Below are 24,276 nucleotides of genomic sequence, written 5' to 3'. Positions count from 1 at the left end.
ATATAATTGTAGGAAATGAAGGTGCAAATTTTCAAAGACAGGAAAAGCACAGCTGGAAGATGCCAATAACAAAGGGGAAAACTTGACAAATGAGGTGGCTTATCTTCCATAAACTTAGAATTTTTCTCATAGCTCACCTCTTTAGATCTCGGTCCCGTTTCTTGCTAACTTAGCTAAGAAAATACATTTACTTTTTCTCCTTCCCACTCTGCCTTCTTCCCCACCCTCATCCTTTTCTCTTTATTGTTTCATTTTTCAGTCAAAATTCATGAGATGAAGAACCATGCACCTGAATTATTTTATTAGGATATTTAGCTGACATTATTGTGAAAGATGAACAAAATACTAAGTGAAAACAAAGTCTTAGGACTTTCCTGGCAGCGCAGTGGTTAAGAATCCGCCTGCCAATGCAGCGGACACGGGTTCGAGCCCTGGTCTGGGAAGATCCAACATTGCCACAGAGCAACTAAGCCCGTGCACCACAACTACTGAGCCTGCGCTCTAGAGCCCATGAGCCACAACTGCTGAGCCCTTGTGCTACAACTACTGAAGCCCATGTGCCTACAGCCCGTGCTCCGCAACAAGAGAAGCCACCGCAATGAGAAGCCCATGCAACACAATGAAGAGTAGCCCCCACTCGCTGCAACTAGAGAAAGCCCGCGCGCAGCAACGAGGACCCAACACAGCCAAAGATAGATAGATAGATAGATTAATTAATTAATTAATTAATTTAAAAAAGTTTTAGACGTTGCTTCTCTTCATAAAATACTCAGTATTCTTATAGTACTCTCTAGCAGTCAACTATCAGTGTAACAGACCACACCAAAAGTTAGTGGCATACCAAAATATTGTCATCGTGTTCAGATTGGTTGGTTGGGGTGGCTCTTCTCACGTGCCCCATTTTTCTGGGGCAACACATACCTCATTCTTCTGGAGCAAGTGGGCTCCCAGCTTATGTTCTTCTTGAGGAAGTTGCAGAAGTTCAAGAGGGCAAGCCCAACCATGCGAGCACATTTCACGTCTGCTTGCATACTGTTTGCTAATATGCCATTGATGAAAGCTTGTCACATGGCCAAGCCTATCATCAGTACAACAAGGAAATATATCGCGTTTCTAGTGAGAGGAAGTGAGAAGTGGCAAAGGGTGTGGGTACAGAGATGGGAGAAGAATTGGGAGTCTAATGCAATGCAGGCTCTGTAAACTTTTCTGGGTTTACATTCTTTTTTACATCTTACCTTGTACTCATTAACATATACACACAAAATTTTGTATTTTACCACTTTAGCTTAATATGATTTTGTAAAGATTAAATTCTATATAGATTATATATTTGCTATTTAAAAATATACAGTTTGCTTAAATCAAACTGTGCTTCTAGGTTCATTTATATCAAAGGTATTTGTAAATACCTTTACAAATTAAAGAACGCAGAGTCATTTAGCAGACACCCTTTGTCCTTTGCCCTTTACCCTACCTAGAATTTGGACAGGATGCTGGAGGAGGAAACATTGAGTGACATTTAGTGAATGTCACATACGAATGTTTAGTGGGAAGACAGAAGATTTCAGCAGATCCTTTTATTCTAGTGGTGACTTGTTTTCCATGTCATATCCATTGAGCTTTCTTTATTTCATGGTGCCGTCTTACAGTTTTGGGGAACTTGTTTTAAGAAATGCAGAGATGTAGGGAGGAGCGTGGTTCTTAATTAGGGAAGTTTAGGGGAAGGGTTTTGGTAGTAGAATCTTATCCTACCTCTTTTTCTCTCCAGTAGAGTATAGTCGATTATATAGATCAATAGAGTATAAACAGATTTAAAGCAAATGGGGGCAAGTGATCAATTTTATTTCGGATCTTTTATGACAGATTGGAAAATGAGATGATCCTTTTTTTCCTTGAATAGGGTAGAATTCCCCCTGGTGTAATATATCCACCTAGTGCTTGGCCTGCCAAAGGCATGTTTTTTCCAAACATCCTAGGTGCCTCAATGCTGGCTGACTTTAGGTAGAGAGAGCGATTAATAGGGCTGCCTGGATTTCATTCTGTGGTCTCATCCCCTAGTTAAAGTAGCCCAATGAATACCTGTTTTCCTTAGTTCTTCTTAAGTTTAGCCATCAGGCAGATCACTCCTTTTCTTGTTGGGAGGCATAAATTAGGCAGTGAAGAATGGGCTTTTAGAAACATGAGAATGGAATAAGGGCTACCACAGTATGGTTCATTCTTCCTAAAAGAATGAAATTTATTCAATCTTTGTCAAGTTCTATTGTTTTTTTGTTTTTCACTCTAGTTTATTTTGTGTTTTCTGTTTTTTTCCCAAAGGTCATTTATTTTCTTGTCCTTGTATATTTTCAGATTTCATAGATAACACTTTTGGTTTTTCCCTTCCTCTAGCACCAGCAGACGTTTTTGAACCAGCTGAGAGAAATTACTGGGATTAATGATGCCCAGATACTACAGCAAGCCTTGAAGGTACGGCCTTTGTTTTGCAACATACAGTTTCTAGTACACCCTCATCTCCACTGCCTACCATATTTGAAACTTGAGTTTTTTAATTATACCATGGGTAGTAGTAGAGATATAGGAAAGAACTTTTATAAAGTAAGAACCTTACTTAACATAACATACTGCAACTTCAAGCATGTTAGCTTTTAGCAGCCTAATGTTCCAAGATACCTTGGAGTGAAAGAAGACCTCTCCATGTGAAACACTTTTCATGCACAAAGGAGGGAAGTGAATCCAAGTGCTAATGGCTGGTTTTACCCAAGAGACATGATTTTAGAGTTTAATTGGGGGTGGGGGGTAAGGTGGGGTAGAGGAGGAGGAGGAAGAGGAGGTGGGAGAAAATTAATAGAGTGTCAGAAGTTACATTTTTTTTCTTCCAAGAAGGAGAAATATAAATTGGCTAACGTTCAATTAATTGCACCTTAAGAACATTCAACATCAAACTGTTTTATTATGCACTAAATGAAGGGCATGATTTTTGTTACATTTTATGAAGTATGCTCATTTCCACACAGTGGCACCCAGATGAGTCAAATCACATGGATATGCACATTGAAAGAGAGCAAGTGAATGAAAGATGTTCAAGAACTAGAACTGCATTTTAAGTTTATTTATAGATTGCTGCCAAAGGCTAACAGCAGTACAGCATTTTTGCTGCTATAGGCATACACATAGCTTCAGTCCTTTGCAAGTTGCTCTGAGAGACAACATTAATTATATCATTTTTGATTTTGAGCCAAAAGTTCTTCATTTGTTTCTAGAAATAATTTATCTTGTGGATGATTGTAATCATAATCATCATAATTGTAGTGATAATAACTAGCACTTATTAAGCACTACAGTGCTATTCTAAGTACTTTATGTGGCTAACTCATCCTCCTAATAACTATGACGTAGGTATTATTTTTATCCCCTTTTTAAAAGATAAGGAAACAGAGAAGTTAAAGTGACTTGCTGAAGATCACATAGTATGTGCAGGAGCTTGGAATAGAAACCAAGCAGCCTGATCCCAGTGCCACACATAATTTCTGCTTTTACTGGAAGCTTTGCTTCAGCTTTTTTCCCCATCAGGAAAACGATGAAACAGTACTGTTAGGAGCATTTTAATGCATGATTATGATGCCACTGTAAGTATTTGGAGAGGAAGCAAAAGTGTTGTACCTCAATTTTTATGATTATGACATTTAGATGATTGCCAGTCCTTTCTTTATTCTGCTAAATATGATTAAATCATTCCATGTCTATTTTCAGAAATTGCCTTTCCCGTTCTGTATCACTGAGTGTGGGGCTACACCCATTACTTTGTCAGGGCAAATTTGGGGAATTCACTTATTTATTTATTTTTTTAACTTGGGAAACACGTAGTATATGCTAAATTAAATAAACGTAAAGAATTAAATTATTGTCCACATTTCCTTTGAGGTAGGTTGTGTGACCATGGTTTTTTTTGTTTTTTTTTTAAACTTTTGTTTCAGTTACCAGTATCTGGGGAGGAAAACAGTGTACTTAAACCTTAATTGTTGCTCAATATAAATTTGTAAGATGTTTAATAATGAGTTGACTCTCTCAACAATATACTGACAAGGAGTCTACTTTTGGGAACCACAATGTCATTGATCGATTTTAGCACTTTTACTGTATTTTATTTTGAGAATTTATTTATACCTCCAAAGTAAGTGTAGATCCCTGCTGCATTCAGTTTATTATTATTGTATGAGAGAGTATATGGAAAGCCCTTAGCACATTTCTTGGCACATAGCGTTCAATAAATGTTAGCCATTGTTATTACAATTATTTTATGACTAGTTTACTTATCTAACTATAGACTATGCTAAACCCATATTTTGGATGATTCATTTAAGAATCTTATAACGGTTGTGACAGATAACAAAGTTTAAAACAGCGGTGCTTTTCAGACTGCACTCTTACTTTTTTCTCTCCTCAAAGGCTGCTAGAATTGGAGTTAGGATGGGTTGGGGACTTCATTCTTCCAGTTGCTCAGGCCTCAAATCTTGGAATCATCCTGTTCTTTCTCCTTTTATCCCTCCCCACATTTAATATGATAGCAAATAATGTTGGACTCTCTGCTTGTACCCATTCTCTCCTATAGTCTATTCCCAGCATACAGCCAGAGTAATCCTTTTAAAATGTAAGTCATACCATGTCGTTTCTGTCCAAAACCTTCCACTGGCTTCCTATTATGCTTCGTGTGTATGCTAAACTTCTAAAGGCCTACATAGTATTATGGGTTATGGCCTTCTGTTACAAAGATAACTTCATTACTAATATCTGGATTTCATAATGTGGTTTCAGTTAGCTGTCATAGAGCTAGCGTCATATTTATTGTTAACTGTGGAGAGAATATAGAGATAAGTGGGCAAGTCTCTTCTCATTTTGCTATTTCAAAAATTCTTAGTTTTTTAGCATCTGTTTTCTTCTAAATTAACTTTAGAATAATTTTGTCCAGGTATACTTTTTCTTTTTTTTTTTTAACATCTTTATTGGAGTATAATTGCTTTACAATGATGTGTTAGTTTCTGCTTTATAACAAAGTGTCCAGGTATACTTTTGATGAGAACTACATACAATTTATACATTTAATTTGGGTAGGATTTTCCTCTTGATAGTATTGAGTATTTCTAGGAGTTCTGTGTGTCTCTCTGTCAAGCTTCAGACAATTTTGCTGTTTTCTTCTTATGAGTCTTTGATATTTGCTTGTTAGTTTGCCTCTAGGTAGGCATTCAGCATACACACTAAAGGGAATATCTTTTATTGTCCTTGTTTGCTGAAGTACTATTTTAAATATTTATTTTTCACCCTTTTATGTGGCCAGTTCCAGAAAACATTTTTTAGTTTGTTCATTTGTTTAGGAGTGTAAGTTATGATTGGATAATTAGTTATAGAATTGATTTTTACATTATATTAGTAGTTTTAATTAATAGAAAAAGGAATTACTATTTATGTAGTCTACTTTGTTTACAGTGAATTTATACTGTAAAATTAAGAATCACATAGAATAATTTTAAATCTGAAAATGATTTTTACTATTAGTATTAGTTGTTATGGAGAAAATTACATAATTATATGAGAATGTATAGAGTTATTCCAAAATATTTGATGTTCCGTTCTTGATATTTGAAGGATAGTAACGGAAACTTGGAACTAGCAGTGGCTTTCCTTACTGCGAAGAATGCCAAGACCCCTCAGCAGGAGGAGACAACTTACTACCAAACAGCGCTACCTGGCAATGATAGATACATCAGTGTGGGAAGCCAAGCAGATACGAGTAAGTTTACTTCTCTTTCTTAATATTTTAATTAGAATGTAATGAGAAATTTTTCTTGGAGCTGTGTTTTGTTTAAACAGAGGTGAAGAAAAAAAAGGAACTACTTCAGCTTTGGTTCTTTTTGGTGTAGTTGAAAGGCGCATATGTTTTTATTAGTTGCTATATTTGTTTTCAGTTGAGGAGTAAAAGATTATATTTAAGTTGTATATCCTTTTATAAAACATTTCATATCGTATTCATTGTTTTGAAATATGGAACATCTAAAGGTCTTACTCATTAAAGAAACAAAAGTTTCTAGAATTTTAAATGGGGCACAGTCATTTGTTTTATTGATGTTAAGTGTTGGTAGAGATCTTAGTATTATTTTTGAATATAAAGTATTGTTTCTAATTACTGATAGATTTACTGTTCAACAGAATTTTCCTTCCCTTAACTCCAACCCCTCTCCAGAATAAAGATCTTGGAAAAAGGCTTACTACAACATAACAAAATAAATAAATACACATATACACATACATACATATGGAAAATTTTACACGGGACTCTAATTTTTCTTCATAATATGAATAATTTATGCTTATATAGTTAAGTTTTGAAAAATATGTTCATTTATCTCTATCTCATTATGGTGTAATAACTGCATTATATAAAATGTAGGTATTTCTATGCATTCTGGATTTGAGAAGTTTGATTACTAACTTGTACTTAAAGAGAATTTTTGATTTTGTTTTATAGACTTTCTCAAAGTTAGGAAAAAACCAGGAAGATCCCATTCACATAGATGTTTATAGCTATTGATTGACATTAAATGCTGTTTAATGTTCATTGATAAAATATTTTAATTTCAAAATTTCAAGGTAATCTTAGTGTTTTTGCTCCCAAAATGGTCTTATGTCAGCCAAAGCTAGGATACTCCTATCTCACACGTGTAATAGGTGATGGGAGAAGTTTTATGTATGTAAGACAGACTCAATTGCTGTGTCCAAGTTCAAGACAAAGTGTGGTTTGGCCCCTATCTACATCTCTACCTTCATTTTCTACTGTTTTCCTCCTCTCACTTTACACTGTGATAATACAGAATAGATTGGAAGTTCTCATTCACCCAGTGCTATTTAATTTCTTCTGTCTTTACACTTGTTGTTCCTTCTGTCTGGAATCCCCTCCAGCCTTTATCCCTAGCCTAATTTCTTCTGATGTTATAAGACTTAGCTTAAGAGCTGCTGGCTCTAGAATGTTTCCTCTAGCCTCTAGATTGAACCAAGGGCTTTTCTGACTCCCAGAGCATACTTCTGTCTTAACAGGTACTGTGCTATTTTGAAATTACTTGCTGTGCCTTTCTTGCTTACCAAACTAAACTTAAAAGGGCAAGAGACCATTGGTAGTCCCACCATTATAATAGGATGTTATTGTTTCTCAAAAAGTGTTTGTTGAGTTGTTTTTGATAATATGTGTAAAAAAGCTGTTTTGAAACCAATGAACGTTCTCTTGAACAGGGTTGAGAAGGTTGTTATAAGAAGTTGGAAAAAAGAGAAGTGGTATAAATAGAGGAGGAATTAGTATGTGAGAATAACATATCTTTCAAGGTTCTGAGACTTGGGAGGAAAATGAAATTAGGTAGAAAAAGGAAAAAAAGAGATTTTGACTGAAGACAGCTGGTTAAAATGAAGGAGACAAAACTGAGTAAACATGGTGCAGTGTTCTAGTTGAAAGGATGGAAAGATTTTAGAACGATAGCTGTGAACTCAATATAGATGGTAGACTTTGAGACGTGGGACAGCATATATAGATTTGCAGGGGAGAATTAGGATTATAAGACTGTCATTAAAGATGATGTCTTATTTGCTGTGTGAAAATTAGAAAATATTGTTTAAGTCACATGTTAACACCTGTTAAAGACTTTTGACAAGGAATAGTGAAAATGTTATGGACAAAAAGAGAGATTTGATTAGGTGCTCTTAGGGAGAAAGCAACCTGATTTCAGAAAGCATGTGTCCCATTTGTTGATAATTGAAAAAAATTTTTTTTGTGTGTGTGTATATGTGTAGCTCTCAGAAAATATGCACTAAGTACTTTCATATTCCACTTGAAAGAAATGGTAGAGAGATGGAGTTTCTGGTTTCATCTTATTGATTATCTTATTGAGCAAATTGCTTGTTGTTGTGGTTTCTTTATTGATAAAATGAGCTATCCTTCTAACCAGGATGCTAATTCATATTTAATAATTGAATAATTTGGATAGTGCATTCATAAAGTTGGTTTGAGATTACTGAGAAAAAAACTTGTAGAAATATAGTGGGGTGATTGTATTATAATAGTATTAGTATTAAACTGAGAAAAATATAGCTGATGAGGTGACAGTAGTTCTTTTCTATTTAACAAATTTGTGCCATCTTTCATAAAGTTCTAAGAAGTACAGCTGCCTTTAAGAAATAGTCTTTATTCAGCATTTAAATTTAGTAGTGTCATAATAATACTACAAGTGTTATGACACTTGTATAATACCAAGTGTTACAAGGTTTAAAACTGAGAAAGTAAGTAGATGTCATGCATTCAGCAGATTCTTTAAATTACTATGCTGTAATTGCTGAGTAGAAATGAAATCTCTGTATTTTTAATTCTTGGATGGGGTGGTAAAACGTGGGAAGGATAGAAAATAATTATAAATGAATATATATATTCAAACTCAGGCCTCTTCTTAGAGAAAACTCTGTAAGTGCTGAAGGAGTGTGGAGTATTGGAGTGATCAGAGTGTAAGGAAGTTTTCAAGGGACTGTTCTAGATATAAAACCCTTTTTGAGCATTTTCTCAATTTTATGTGAAATGCATTGTTACTTGAAAATTGACCATAGTCGAACTTAATTCTTGCAAATATGATAAGGGTTTTTATTTTTTCAATTTCTTCTTCTTTTTTTTTTTTTTTAAGTATAAAGTCTGTTACAACCAGGCTAAAGCATAAACAAAGCCTTGCTGACTTTAAGTGTGTCATCTGTTGGTTGTAGTGCTGACAAAACATCTATATTTTGAGGTAAAAGTCTCTAATGCTAAATATATAATGGTTCTTTATTGTTATAAGCTAGAATATAGCTTATAACTGAAGGTCTCTTTTAGAAGATCTAAAATACATGTTTTTTTGATGACTAGAAAAATTTAGCTTTCAAACTAATTAGAAGTCACTTTTGGGGTTGCTGGGAAATTTTCATATACCCAAGTATATCAGAAGAGAAAGCAAATTATGTCACTTGATTAGAACACATATTTGTGAACTTTAATATTGATGGAGTAATTACATTTTCAATTGTTGGCCTTCTCAGTGTATTTTTACCTTTCATTTTTGAGAGAAAAAGGAAACATTTCAAGGAAAGCTTGTACTCTGCATAATAAGGAATTAGGAAGTATTGCTTTGGTAACATTCCATACTGTAATATAATACTCTGTTGAATTCTGGGAAAAGACCCAAACCATTTTGTAGTACTGTTAGCAAAAATTTGAGGCACCTTTTTAAATTACTTATATCTCCTGTCTAGACTGGATATTGTGAATTGTCAAATGAGTGCCTCCTACCTCTCGCTTAAATGAGAAATAAAATTACTGTGTTAGGAGTTTTGCAGTTAAAAATGCAAAGGGAACTAGGAAACAATGCAAGATATTGAGATATCATAGGTGTATTTAATAATCAGAGAAGAGATTGTGTGAAGTCTTTGTGTCATGGCAAACTCTGTCATAGACATGACCATATAAGGCTTTTGCCCAGTTTGAAATCAAATAGTAATATTCTTTCTTTCATGATCATTAAATTCTTTTGAACTTCTTTAAAACAGGAAAAAAAACGGTATATACCCGCCAGAACGAGATGTGCTACAATTGAGCAATCAAAGTATGGATCAAAAGATAAGAGGGATTTGGGTAGGTAATTTTAACACAGAAAATAATGCCGCATATTGGCTTAAGTTTTAGAGAAATTAGTATAACACATTGGAGTGAGTGTTAAGTGGTAGACCCTTCAAAAATTTAGAATCACTGTATTTTTTTCTTTTTAAGACACACTGTATTTTTTTCTTTTATCCTCCAAAAGAACTTGAATTATTTGGTAAGGATTGCATAGAAAGTGAGAAAAATGTTGAAGTTCTGTCCTAGAACTTTAATCTTGGTTATATTGCTTGGCTAGCCTAAAAGTGATTTAAAGCACAAATGATAAATAGATCCCAGTCTAATGCTCTCATCCCTGCTGAGGGCAAATCACTTATGTTAAGCAGTTTAGGATTTTATTAATTGAACACTGATATTTTTCCCATTCACCAAATTTGTTAAACAAGCATCTGCAGATAGAAAAAAATAAAATTAGTGAAATGGAAGTTAAGTCTCTTTCTGTAGAGATTTCTAATGCATAAAACTATTTTGATGATTCACCAAAAGTCAATGTTAAACTTAAAAATGAGGTGCTACAATGGTATGAAAATTACTTGTAACTGATTGGATACAATTAGACTTACATTCTATATTAGACATACACTGTAGAATTACTTGTATAACTTTATGAATTTTCTTTAACTTTAGGACAGAATGATGGCCATGGGCCTTTGCACTTTTTGTTGACTAATATAGAATGTTAACTTTTAATTTTTTCCAAGTTGGAAAACACAGTAAAATAGATGACAAAAATCAAGAATGGCTCCTTTATTATTACTTTCCTTACTTACTAATGCTGCCATTATAAATTTAGCAGCTATTATTAAAAGCAGAGCAAGACCATTTAGAGCTGAGCTGTTCAATACAGTTGCCAATAGTTACATGTGGAGACTTAAATTTAAACATAAAATTAAGTAATACTGAAACTCAGTTTTTTCCATTGCCGTAGATACATTTAAAATGGTCAATAGTAGTCACATGTGACTAGTAGCTACCTTATTGGACAGTACGGATAATAGTACATTTCCATCATCACAGGAAGTTCTATTGGACATCACTGTTTTGGAGAATCTGAGTTTAGCAATGAGAAGATTGGAAAAGTAGGAACATGTTAAGAGAACTGACTGACGGCAGGGGAGAATGGGAGAGTGGGATGAGCAACACAATTTACGTTGCTTATGTCTTCTTGATTTTAAGTATTCTTTTAACATGATACTTTATTATGCTATTTGTCCTTTTACTAGAAAAAATTTTGGGTAAAGTATATATTCTCAAGTATTCTAACTAGTGCCACTGTGGAGATGACTCATTAATTTTTATTTCTATTCCATAGTCTAGATATTAACCTTTATTTGCTTAACACATATTTATTGATTGCCTAATATGTGTCAGGTACTCTTTTAGGCAGTTAAAAAATCAAAAAGTGTCTCCGTTTACATAGGGGGAAGACAGACAGTAAACAATAAATAAATATTGTCAGATAATAGTAAGCTCATGAAGAACAATAGAGCAGGGTAGAGGGACAGAGGCTGGCAGGGGTGAGGTTGTAGTTCAGACATGGGGTGTGCTATTTTAGATGGAATGTTGGTTGGGAAGTGTCTCATTTATACAGATACCTGAGGAAGTGAAGGTGGGAACCTCAAGGATGTCTTAGAGAGGTGTGTCCCAGGCTGGGGTCTTGAGGTAGGAGTATGTTTTCGGCTCAGGAGGTGAATGGTGAGGACAACCGTGGTTGAAGCAGAGTGAGAGTGGGAATGGTATTTTTCTCATTTCCAATCTGCTGACCATCTCTTTCTTCATATTTGCTTTTTTCTCTTAAGGGTATCCCTGTCCTTTTGGTGGGCCAGAGAGTTTTTCTGCTCTGGTACCTACTCTTATTACAACTCTTCTCAAACTCTTATTCAGCACTTTTAACTCCTCTAACTCCCAAAACAGTTATTTCTACTCATATCACTCCCCTGCCTAGAAATCTTTGCTGGTGGTAAATATAAGCTTGGCTTATTAAAAATAAAAAAGTGTTTCCCCTAGGTTTAGCCTTATGTAGGTAAGGAAAATAATGAAAGAACTTTTTTTTTCTAAAATAAAAATCTTTGCATATATTCAATTAGATTATAGGCTAAATTGGCTCTTGTGAACTAACTTGGAAGCCTCATGTCATTTTATATACCATTTTCATGAGAAAAAATGAGTGATAAACAATTCATACATTTGAAGTCTAATTTATTGTTAAGTTGATGACTTTCTGTGTTTTGGAGTTAGCAGAGAAATGTTTAGTAGTTGGTGTGTAAGTTTTTAGAAAGTGGAAGATTTATTAGGGTGGATGTTATGTTTTGGTATATATATTTCTGACTTTACAGGAAAAAATGTTTTATTTTGGTCAATCTTGAAATGTAGATTACTGTTCATAGGCTTTTGTAATGTGATTTTCTACAGTGTTATTCAGCTAGCACTAACACACTTGTGCCCTTGAATTCTGTTCACACTAATGCTAATACTAATACCGGAGGGAGGATTGGTTCAAACAAAGTTTGGTGTTTTACCAAGGTCCTCCCTTGGCATTGACAGAAAAATATTCATAGTACTTTGGTACTTGGATGGAATTTTTACAAAGGCTAAGTTCTTATAGTTGACTTTTGCCAATTAGAAATTGTTTACTGCTAAGCTTATTCTCTGTTCCTTTTTGAATAAACACATAAGAAAATCATAGAGGGCTATTTTATAGTTTATTACATATTTTACAGAAATCATTCTATTAAACTCCTGAAAAATAAATTTAGGATTAACCATTCTATTAAAAGAAAGTTTTATTTTCTTAATATCTGTTCTTAGAATCATATGTATTTGGTATGTGAGTAGGTTATAATAATTCAAGATTTCTGTATTGTTCTAAAATGACCTATGGAAAGAAGAAGCTTTGTGAAGTAATGGGAACATCATGGAGAAAATTATTGTAATTATAGTGAAACTACAAATAATAAATAAACCTTCTCCATTGCTTAAATGAACAAATCCCAGCTTTTCAGTTAAGAACTGATAGTCTGGTCAGCTAACCTTTCTAGCATTAAAGACTATAATTGCTTGTTTCTTCCTCTGGTCATACTTATAATACTTCTGACACCAGATATGTGAGTTTTTTCCCCCCACACACTACCAATTCTCCAACACCAGCTGGGTGTTCTACAATTCTGATACCATCTACCTGGAGTTAGCATCAGACCCCACAGGCTAAATGCTCAGTCCCATAAGATTGCCCCTACCTTAGACACCAATCACAAGTAGTGGGTCCCCAGGTTACCCACATTCTGTCTGACTTGGCTACAACAAATTGGGGGTTCTCAAGACCCCCTCAAGTTTGATAATTTGCTATAATGGCTCATAACTCAGGGAAACACTTACTTTTACTGGTTTATTATATAATAAAGACTATGATAAAGTATGTACAGCCAGATGGAGAGGTATATAGAGTAAGGTCTGGAAGGGTCCCAAGCCAGGAGTTTCTGTCGTGTGGAGTTGGGGTGCACCACCCTCCTAACATGTGGATATGTTCACCAACCTGGAAGCTCTCCAAACCTTGTACTTTAGGGATTTTTATGGAGGTTTCATCAGGTAGGCCTGATTGATTATTAACTTAATCTCCAGTCCTTATGTCTCCCTGGAGGATGGGAGGTAGGGCTCAAAGTTCCAAACTTCTCATCATGGCTTAGTCTTTCTGATGACCAGTGGCCCATCCTGAAGCTATTTAGGAACCCACCAAGAGTCACCTCCTTAGAGCAAAATATGTTCCTATCAAGCTAGGAAATGCCAAGTGATACAGGAGCTCTATGTCAGGAACTGGGTCAGAGACCAAATATTAGAACAAAAGATGCTCCTAGTGTCTTATCTTGCTCTTCGAATGGATTGTTTATCCATGCATGATTTAATAACACAGCGCATTGGTAATTTGGAGAAGGTTTCCTTCCAAATGTTGGAAGAAAGTCTACATTATAAAACAAATAGAAATTGTTAATATCACTTGATTTCACCAGAAAAGCGTTTAAGTATTGGGAAGATGTCAAGCTCATAGTGGTAGGAACAAGTTTTCTGAAGTTTCAATTTTTGCTTGAAAATTCCATGCTAATCATTGGCAACAAATACTCTTCATTTGTTCTTCAAGTGACAGGCTCACTTTATTTTTCAGAAAATGTCTGCCAAATACTGACATCTGAATAATCATAGTTTGTAGTTTGTCAGTTGTTCTTTCAAGTACAAATAGTGCTCCATGAAGAAAAATCAGTTCAGCTTGCAACTCAAGCAGTGTACTAGTGTTTTCTTTACCAACAGCATACTTTGAATATAGAGCAGAAGTACTATGCATACTTTCTATTTTGTCACATAGAATTAAAAGAACATGTAAAACAATGTTTGAGATTTAATAAAATTAGTTTCCTCATTTTATCGAGGATTTAAGAGAGACTGGCTTTTTTTTTTTTTTTTGAATAATGGGTATGCATAGTTGTAATATAATTAACTTGATGCTACTGCCTTGATTTGTGCTAAGATGCTGTGGTTTTATGCACTGTTGTTTTGCATAATCACTGCAAATGTGACCCCAGTAGGAAAGGCAAATAACATCTTAGTATTATTACGAGAGTATTTTTTACTTAAGGAAACCCTTCCTTCATAGGGTCATTGGGATCCCAAGGATCCATGGATTACACTTGGGTACTGCTAGTATGGAGGAAAGACCACTGGACTTAATAATTTGAAGACTTAAATTTGAAGCCTGTGTACCATTCTTTATTATACTATTAGACTTCGTTTCTTGCAACTTCAGTTATCTCATTTATGAAATAGGGTTAAAAGCATCTTGCCTAGTTTTTTGCTTTTGTGTTGCTTGAGTTACAATTGCTAAATTATGAAAAGTTCTAAGTATAACTTGTTGCCATTTCTACGTGAGTTCTGCTCTAGCCAGTTTGGTTTACTTGTCAGTCATGAAACAGTAAACACTCTAGATAGTTCCAAAGAAGAAATTTAATACTGGGAACTAGGTTCTTAAAAAAATCAGTGGAAGCAATGGAGGAAGGATCTCTAGCTCAGCTTTCTGAAATGACTCCTAGATTCTTGCAGGACTGGCCAGTCAGGGAAGCCGTTCCGTCTGCCACAGTCAGGAAGATAGTGAATCAGGAGACTGCCTTTGGGACTACAGGGTTCAAGAACGTACATAGCTCTATAGCTGCTGCCCAGGGAACAAGCAGCCAGGATTAGGTAACTGCCACTGAGCTGTGCCTGGGCATTGGAGTGCAGAGTCTGGTTACCACTTCTATTTTATCTCTTGACATACCTGAAGCTGTAAATTGGATACTGGATTGCTACTGTGGAACAGCCCACATCTGTTCAGTCATGCTGGAGAAAAACAGCCAAAAGCAGCAGGTTAGGGGCTTCCCCCCTCAAGTCTGCCTTCCAAATCTCATGCTAATGCATCCGATTGGTGGAACCTAAATTTTATCCAGAACCATAACTGCAGGTGAATCAGGAAAATAGGTTTGTTTGTTTTAATCTTTTCAGCTTCCGTAGTTGTAGAAGGCACACAAGGAGAATGAGAGAGTCTGAGGGCTAATTGATCGTGTCCCCAAAGCCTGTTTTTCTGCTTCTTTGTGATTTTCAAGTTATTTTCTTTACTTCCATTATTCTCTCTTTACTCACCCAAGTTCTAGTCATTATTTAATGACCATGGTAGTTCTCATTTTTATGAGGCCACTTCATGCCTCTCCAGTCCTAGCTTCTTTATCAATATTTCAGCTGGACTGAATGACTATACCCAGGTGATATCCATCTACAGCTGTGGTTTGGTGGACTTGGAATTTGTAAACCAGAATTAGGAAACCTTTGGCCTGCTGACGTACGTATGCATGCTCCATCATTTCACTTGCTCTATAACTCTGTTCCACATTTTACTTGACTGAATTTTTTGGACCCTACTTACTACATTTTTGTGAGGTTTTGTTATACTCTCTAAGAACATTAAAAAAATCTTCCGTGGCCAACTGTTATTTTTAATATTCTCATAAGCTGCTGTTTGGAGAAAAAAGTGTATATAACAATAGAAGTAGACTTTTGAAACTATCAATATACTTTATTTTTTATTAAGTGCAAAATATTTTTTTTCTAGTAGTTATATATAACTACTAGATGTAGCCAGATGGTAAAATGCAGACACTTTATCTCCCATCCCCAACCCTTTTGTTTGTTTCCCTCTTATAATATTCTAAGATTACAAAGAAAAAAATTAATTTTAACATGTCTTGAATACAAATAAACAAAATGATTATAAAACTTGTCCAGAATACCAACCAGCATAATCCCAACTATGCAAAGATAAGGTAGTAACAGCTATACTTCTTTCTCTTTCTCATCCCAGTATTTTGTAATATCCTACTTAGCAACATGTTATGGTCTATCATTGTTTAAATGATAATAGGAGTATTACTGACATCTTTTGAGGTAAGGAAATAAATCGATGTATATTGGCAAATTGGATTAAAAATCAGTTTTTTTGAATGCGGTAATAGTTGTAGACTTTATTCTTTGGAAGAAGAACACTTACAGCATCTAGACTACTTTATTTTATTCTAACAAAAGAAAACCTGTCATTTACTTGCATATTTTTCTTTTTTCTGAAATGAAAACTTTTTTTTTAATTAAAAGGAATGCATAGAACAGAAAATAGAAAGTGAAAGATCCTTATACTTCCTTCTCCCCATAACCCTCCTCATCAGAATTAACCACTGTTAACAGCTTCATACATTCGTCCAGACTTTAAAAGTGTATATAAATATAAATATATATGGTCAATTAGTTTCTGAAACATAGTTTTTGAGAGCTCATTTAATTATTATACTTTGATAAATGTCTAGGTAGTATAGACGACTGTAATGTGTGTGTATTTGGGTTAACTTCAGAAAGCATATATGTAAATGTTTAATTATGTTGGCTTCAATTTTTGTTGTTAAAGAACCTGTTTTTAGCAATCTTTCTGCTTATTAGCTTTTAATCAGAGACTTCATAGTAAATATTGAGATTCCTCTGTAATGAAAAATATTTATACTCTTAATTGCTTTAGGTATATTTTATAGAGAAGAACATTAAATTTCAAAGTATAACCAATTCAAAAAGTGTTTGCATTCTCTTCAGAGAGGCTCTTATACAGAATTAAGTTGGTGCTGACTTTGATTGGAAAGGGTATATTGGGTATAAAATCTCCATTATAAGAATTACCTTTCATTTTGTTTGACTTTTAATTTTGAGAAAGATAGTTTTGCTTTTCAGATGTGATTGATCTCACTGGAGATGATAAAGATGATCTTCAGAGAGCAATTGCCTTGAGTTTGGCGGAATCAAACAGGGCATTCAGGGAGACTGGAATAACTGATGAGGAGCAAGCCATTAGCAGGTAAAAATATAATTTGTATAAAGTAGATATAAATACTATTTATAATAGAAATAATAATTTACTTTAATTTGAAGAGGCACAAAGATATACTTTGCAATTCTAAATAAACTATTAATAAACTTAGTATTGTTTTTATATTTTATGTAACCCAGATTTTCTTATTCTAGATCCAATTGCATTTGAAAGTTAGATTGTTTTTAGGATTTTGGAGTGACGTTGTGGGGCATTAAATTTAGGTATATATTTTAATATTTCTTTGTTTTTTTTTCTTCCCCTAATTCCTTTTGGATACATTGTCCAATTCAATTTATAGTCATTTATGGCCAGGGTCAAGAAACTTTTTTCTGTAACATGCCAGTGGTAAATATTTTAGGCTTTGTCAGCCATCTGGTTTCTGTTACATTTGCTCAACTCAAGTGTTGTAGTGTAAAAGCAGCCATCGATAATGCATAATTTAATGAGTGTGGCTGTGTTCCAGTAAATCTCGATTTACAAAAACAGACGGCCAGCTGGATTTGGCCCATGGGCCATAGTTTGCCAACTTCTGATCTATAATATGATAGTATATTTATAGGTTTTTTTTTTTTTTTTAAAAGAAATAAGCAAGATTCCAAGATGTGTGATGGAATGCATCTTTTGATTTAATTACCAAAACTTTTTAGTTTGAAAAAATTTGATCCACCAAAGGATTAAATAAGTTTGATTTTAAAAAAAACTTTAAATTATAACTAAACATCATCTTCTAAACAACTCTTTGGAGCCAATGGTAACTTCATCTTACTGAAGAAGAAATTTATCTTTTAAGAGGTTAAATGATTTTCCAAAGGTACACAGCTAAGATGGGTCTTATGACTCCAGTGTTCTTTTCCCCTGTTAACAGAGTTGTTTGGTAGCAGAATGTACCAGCTTTCTTAGATAATTTCCCTTGGCACAATATTAATAGTACATTTCTTTCTGAGTAATCTGAGATTACCGTAGGAGATGCCTCAAAATGCTATGTTTAGCAAAGGCACATAATTTTTTGTAGTAATACTTTTTAATGTCTTTGTTACTTTGGAAACTGCTTTGTATAATAAGATATTAAGATGGCAAGACTTAATTAAAATTCATTATCCTCTTTTGTTGTGGCTAATATCATTTAATGCCAGTAATTTTAAATGAAAACCAAAAGTACATGTGCTATTTTTAGACATTTTATTTAGGCTTATTTTTTGAAGGATTTGGAGAAACTATAAAGTTAGATTTTGTCTTATAAAAATGAATTGGAATGAAATATTTGTCTTGAATAATTATAAAATTTGATAATACTTAAGCTTTATGAGAAATATTTTAAACATGAAATACATCAGTTGCAATTCATATTTAAGGGGAATGATACTCTAGTATGTGAAAAAGAGATTATAAAATAGAATATATACTATGATACAAATATTTTTAAATGTATATATATTTATATATATATTAATTTATATTAGTACATACATAGAAAAAAGTCTGGAGGATTATATACCAAGTAGTGTCAGTAGTTTTGTATCCTGTGCTTTCTAATTAAAATTAACATAATAATTAGATAATCAGTAAAAAAAAAAATAAATAAAAGTTAAGGTATTTAGATTATTCCTAATCTCTATTACATACAATATATGTTATATATTCTTTAAGATACTAATTTTTGTCCAAGTGGAAAAAAAAATCTCTTTAAGATAATGCCCTTTTTTTCCCTTGATCTTTTAATTTTAATAAACTCTTAAAGTAGTAAATATTTTGCAAGTATTTTTATTGTAGATAGCATTGCAGAGAATTGGTATAGTGTAATATGACAAAATTTTATGTAAAATTATACTCAGAAGTAAAAAAAATATTAATTTACTGTTGCAAAATGTAATTTTTTTTCCTTGATATGCGTAGATTTTATAATATATAGTTAACAAAAAAAGTTAACTGCAACATTCAGTAAATAAGCACATTTATAAATCATATTGTATTAGAAATAAGGGAATATGAGAATTCTAGTTAAGCATTTGACAAATATAACATTGCAGTGAGTTTTATAAGGCTTAGACTCTAAATTCAAAAGGGAAAATGATGAATTTTTTAAGGAAAACATTTATATATTATGCTTAAAAGTAAATTTATTTGTTCATTACCTAGTAAGTTCAGATGACAAAATCTTGCCAAATAAAATCCTAGAATCATTTAACTATGGTTGTATTTCAGTAACATACTTCAATATGAATTCACACATTTGGAATACTGAGTTATTGTGTATAACTAGATGAGATAAAACCTTTTTACATCTTACAATCCTGTGTTCCGGCACCCATAAATTTCATGGTAAAATTTCTTAAGTTGAACATTTTAGAAGTGTACTTCTTAATATAATTACTTCTTAATGTCAGGATTGGATGCATTTATTATAATTATCTTAGTTATCACTGCACAAACAGGGAACAAGTAGAGTGTGGATAGTAGAAATTTGTTAATAAACTGCATCGTGGCTAGTTTGTGTCTAGCATATTTGTTGTGAAAATGGCTTGCCTCATGAAATGACTTTGAATAAGTTGGGTAGAAGGTAGGGCTAGGTTCTAGTTAAAATTGTTAAAAAGAGCACACCTTCAACAGTTTCAGGAAACATGGTAGACTAAAACAGATTTTCTAGTGGAAACAACCAGAATGTGTTGTTTCTGTTGGATGTAAAATATTTTAAGATCTCTTGAAAGTATTATAGAATTGTTAAGATAGTAAGGGCTATAATCAGACTAAATCAAAGTGAAAGCTGGAACCCAAAGAAGTAAGTTCGGAATGCTGAAAGTCACTTTTTGACATGATGACATTTGCTTGTGTGTATAAATTTGAATTTCAGTTTTGATATCCTTGTTGAATGTGGGAAAAAGAAGTTAAAGGCCATTGTCTATATTAGGTGGGAAGCTTTAATAGGAAATCATTCCCCTCATAAAGTTATGTCAGTGGATGACATATTCACAATAAGGGTAAATCAGAACTATCCCCCCTCTGAAACCCCTATAATAATACAAAGACAGTTGCCTTAGCTATGAGGAGTGTTGTTGGAGGGGATGAGATTTGCCCCTGAGAAGTTGTACCATGTTTGTACAGCTGAAATTTGTGTCACTTTAATGATTCAATAGGTCTCTACATGAAAAAGGACTGTGAAAATATCTTCTAGAAATGAAAACAAGAATTACTAAAGTAAAAAAAAAGAAAAAGAAAAAACAAAACACAGGTTTAATAGCAGATTAGAAATAGCTAAAGAATTTATTAGTAGACTGTAAGCTATATGAGAAGAAATTATCCAGTGTGTAACAGATAGCTAAAAAGGTAAATAATATGGAGAAAGGTTGAATGACACGGAGAATAAAATGAGTAGGTCTAACATACATTAATCGGTGTTACGGAAGAAAAGGAGGGAGTGAGTCAGAGGCAAAATTTAAAGTGATAATCACAGAATTTTTTAGAAGTGAAGAGATAACTTGTAATTTCATGAGCCAACAAATCCCAATCAGAAAAATGAAAAGAAACCCACACATAAATTCATTATAGTGACACTCCAGAATACTTAAGACTGGGAAAATCTTAAAATTACTCAGAGGAAAAAGGTAGAATTATCCTAAAAATAGTGACAGTGAAAGTGACAAATGACACAAATTTACATAGCAGTTAGACACATGAAAATAATAAGTTGGACAAGTTAAAAGTGGACAAGTTGCCATGTTGGGTATGATGATAGATTATAGCAGTGGTGGTAATCTTTGTGGTGCAAGTTTGATGAGTCACCTCATTGGAGAACAGCCACCACTATATATCCAACACAATGGCTAAAATTAAAAAGACTGACAATATCAAATGTTGGCAAGCACGTAGAGCAATTGGAAGTGTCATATATTGTTCGTAAGAATGTATAATGATATAGCCACTTTGGAAAACTGGGAATTTCTAGTGTATTTCAACATATATTATGCTAGGACTTAGCATAGTCCACGTTTCCACTTCTAGGTATAGACCCTTGAGAAAGAAGCACATAGTGCCTTTACTGATAATAACTAAAAACTGTAAACAACCAAATATCCATAAGAGCAGAATAGTTAACAGTGGTTTTATATTCACACAGTGGAATACTAAGCAGCGTAATGGAAAACATTTTCCTGGTACTTCAAAAAATGTGGAGGGATCCACAAAGCAACATGTTGAGTGAAAGAAACTTGACACAAAAGAGTAGCTGCTGTGTAATTCCATTTATGTGATGTTTAAGGACAAGCAGAACTAGTTTATTGTGGTAGAAGTCAGAATGGTGATTATCTGAGAACTAGAGAGACACTATTGGTTGGGAAAGGGCATGAGAGAATTTTGGGGAATAATAGAAATTTTCTATATCTTGGTCTGGGTGGTGGTTACATGGGGGGTGGTATTCATTGGTAAAAATTTCACTGAACTATACATTTAAGGTTTGTGTATCTTATATGTAAATCACCTCAATAAAATACTCTTACCAAGAAAAGATGTATTTAGCCCTGTTGGTTGATAATCAGTACACAAAAGGTTATGTTTTTATGTATAAGAAGGAATGATAAGGAGAAAATTTTAAAAGCTACCATTTATAACACATAAAACTATTGAAGACCAGGAATAAATCTAATAAGTGTGCAAAAACTTCTAAGAAGAAAATTATTAAATAACACTGAGACATACTAATGAATATGGAAATAATTGGAAATGTGTTTCGCAAATTGGAAGACTGAATATTGTAAAACTGGTCAGTTCTCCTTAAATTAACTTATGGGTTTAGTGCGATCACAATCAAAATACCAATAGTTTTTTTTAAAGGAAATGTAGAAGATGAATACTCCCTTCCTCCCTTCCTCCCTCCCTCCCTCCGTCCCTTCCTTCCTTCCACCTTCTTTTTTCTTTTCTTTTTGGTTGATCTGTATAGCTTAAATGATATGCATGTTTTCCAGTGAGTATGTTGCTTGCTTGAAATAGACTTAGATGATCCAAAGTGGAATGTTTTCTATCACGCAATTTAAATAACAATACAAAAGAAAACAAGCAAAAAAAAAAAAGCCCTCAAAATCAGTACGATAAAATTCTACTAGGAACATGAACACTTAGCATAAGTAAGTGCTTTAAAGATTCACTCAATACAGTGTGTGGAAGGAAAAGAGACAGCAAAACATTTTGTCATCTTTTTATATTGTTGAATGCCATGGTCATGACTGGTGTTGAGAAGATAAGGTGATTGTAGTTGGGGTTGGTATTTGTGGCTTTTGGGCTTGCCTTTTTCAGTATGCTACATTTTGTTCTAAGTTTTTTCTGAGCTCTGAGATTTGCAGTGTTATTTTTTTATTCTCTCTCTCTACTTGCAGCCTTAATATCTGAAATGTAGCTATTGGCATACTTTACACTTTAAAGCGTGGGTAGAATCATTGGCTTCACTTTGTTTGGTGAGGCCAGGGAAGGAACCCTTATGAGGACTTGGCTTTATATAAAGCTTATATTGATATGCCAGGACTGGACTATAGAAAAGGACAAGGGCTTGGGAATGGAGAGCTCATATTTGGGCTAGAGGTTGGGCTTTTGCCAAAAAAAAAAAAAAAAAAAAATGGCAAAGAGATAGCAACATCTAATATTTTAATCTTCCATCTACTTCAAACACTTGTTTAGCCCCCCCCCCTTTTTTTTTTTTTTTTAATCATGTATGCTCTAGGGATGAAACAAATCCATGTTTCTATCCTCTGGATGCTGATGGGAGAGACTGGTTGATTAATAATTTTGTGCAGTGTAATAAATGTGTTTATAAAGTCTTTTAGGAGCCAGGAGGAAGTGGTAGGAGGAAACCTACTGGAGCATGTTGTAAGTCCTTGGTGATTAAAAAACTAAATGTGTTATAAGCTCTAAATCAAGATCACAAAGTCATGGCATTCTTTCATCCACTATTTTTAGTACCATAATTCTACCATATTACCATATGTTTAAGGAATATTATAATAAATCTACTTCTTTAAAACTCATGCTTTTATTATAATGAATGATGATCTCTACCATATGACTGAATTGATTTATAAGAATATTTAATTATATACATTTAAGTATGTATACCCACCCACCAAAAATAAATGTGGTTTAGAAATGGATACTTTAAAAAATTTTTATATCTTAGGTCACTTTGAGAAACAGTGAACATGTATGTCTTAAGCTCTACTCAGTTATTACAGTTTGTATGTAATTTTACCTCTGTAAAAAGTTTTATGGGAATGCTGGAGAGATGGTATCTTCAGTTTATATCCTTGACTTTCTTTCCCTCCTCTTGTAACAAAAAGTGCAGGTAAGCTGCTTGGTCCTAGAAAGTACATTTGATGCCATACATTCTCCCAAAAGTAGGCAAGGGAACTAAAAAGCTTATATTATCACATTAATGTTTTCATACAACATGAAAATCAAGAGATGTATTTTCTTGGTGGGAGGGGGCTGAAGAGGAGGGTACCTGAACTGACTGTATCGAAACATTCAAAAAATACTTTCTGGTTTTTAGTTTTTAGTAATCTTAACTAGATCTGGAATAAGAAGAATGTCATTATCTCAGGGGAGTCTGGATTGTAGATTTGGGATAGGTTGTTGACACTTGTGGGGAACAGGAGACCTAGTTTTACTCAATATGGTCTTGAGGCTGAGTCTCATTTTGTTATTATTAACTTCATGTGACTTATTTTTATTTTTTCAATTTTTAATTTTTATTTTTTTTAACCTCTTTTGGAGTACCTGTGACTTATTTTTAGACTTTAATTTTTGTAGACTGGGTACATTTTGTAGAAATCAGGTCTTCTCAAGTTTTCCATGACTGTTGTCTGTGTGACCTGTTTCCTGGTCACTATGATACAAATGATCTGGTGTGTTGGCATTGAAAAAGGTTATTTCTAATTAGTATTTTATTATAATTAGAAGTTTAAAAATATGTAATGGTAGAGGATCATCCACCTAGAAGATTTAGGAATGAGTGTAGTTCTCCTTGTTTTCCTTCACTTTTGATCAGTTTATGCTTTTGGAATATACTGTAGAGTCCTCTTTTTTAATGGTTATTGTACATGCCCACTGGTGCTAATCAACTGCTGGATGCGTCTTCTATCTCTTATATATGACCACTGGT

The 24,276-nt window shown here is 33.7% G+C and overlaps 1 protein-coding gene across 1 annotated transcript in view; it reads left to right on the top strand.

Annotated features, from left to right (window-relative positions):
- The window catches only part of USP25 (ubiquitin specific peptidase 25), a 142,589-nt gene that overhangs the window by 23,508 nt on the left and 94,805 nt on the right, over nt 1-24,276 (top strand). Inside the window, exons 2-4 of the mRNA XM_061194023.1 lie at nt 2,389-2,466; nt 5,641-5,785; nt 16,997-17,120. Coding sequence (XP_061050006.1) covers nt 2,389-2,466; nt 5,641-5,785; nt 16,997-17,120 — 347 coding nt within the window. The remainder of the gene's footprint in view (nt 1-2,388; nt 2,467-5,640; nt 5,786-16,996; nt 17,121-24,276) is intronic.

This window comes from Eubalaena glacialis, chromosome 6 (genome assembly GCF_028564815.1).
Source record: "Eubalaena glacialis isolate mEubGla1 chromosome 6, mEubGla1.1.hap2.+ XY, whole genome shotgun sequence".
In the NCBI taxonomy this organism is placed as follows: Eukaryota; Metazoa; Chordata; class Mammalia; order Artiodactyla; family Balaenidae; genus Eubalaena; species Eubalaena glacialis.
The sequence above is the reverse complement of the archived record's forward strand: the minus strand, read 5'-3'. Positions and strand labels throughout refer to the sequence as shown.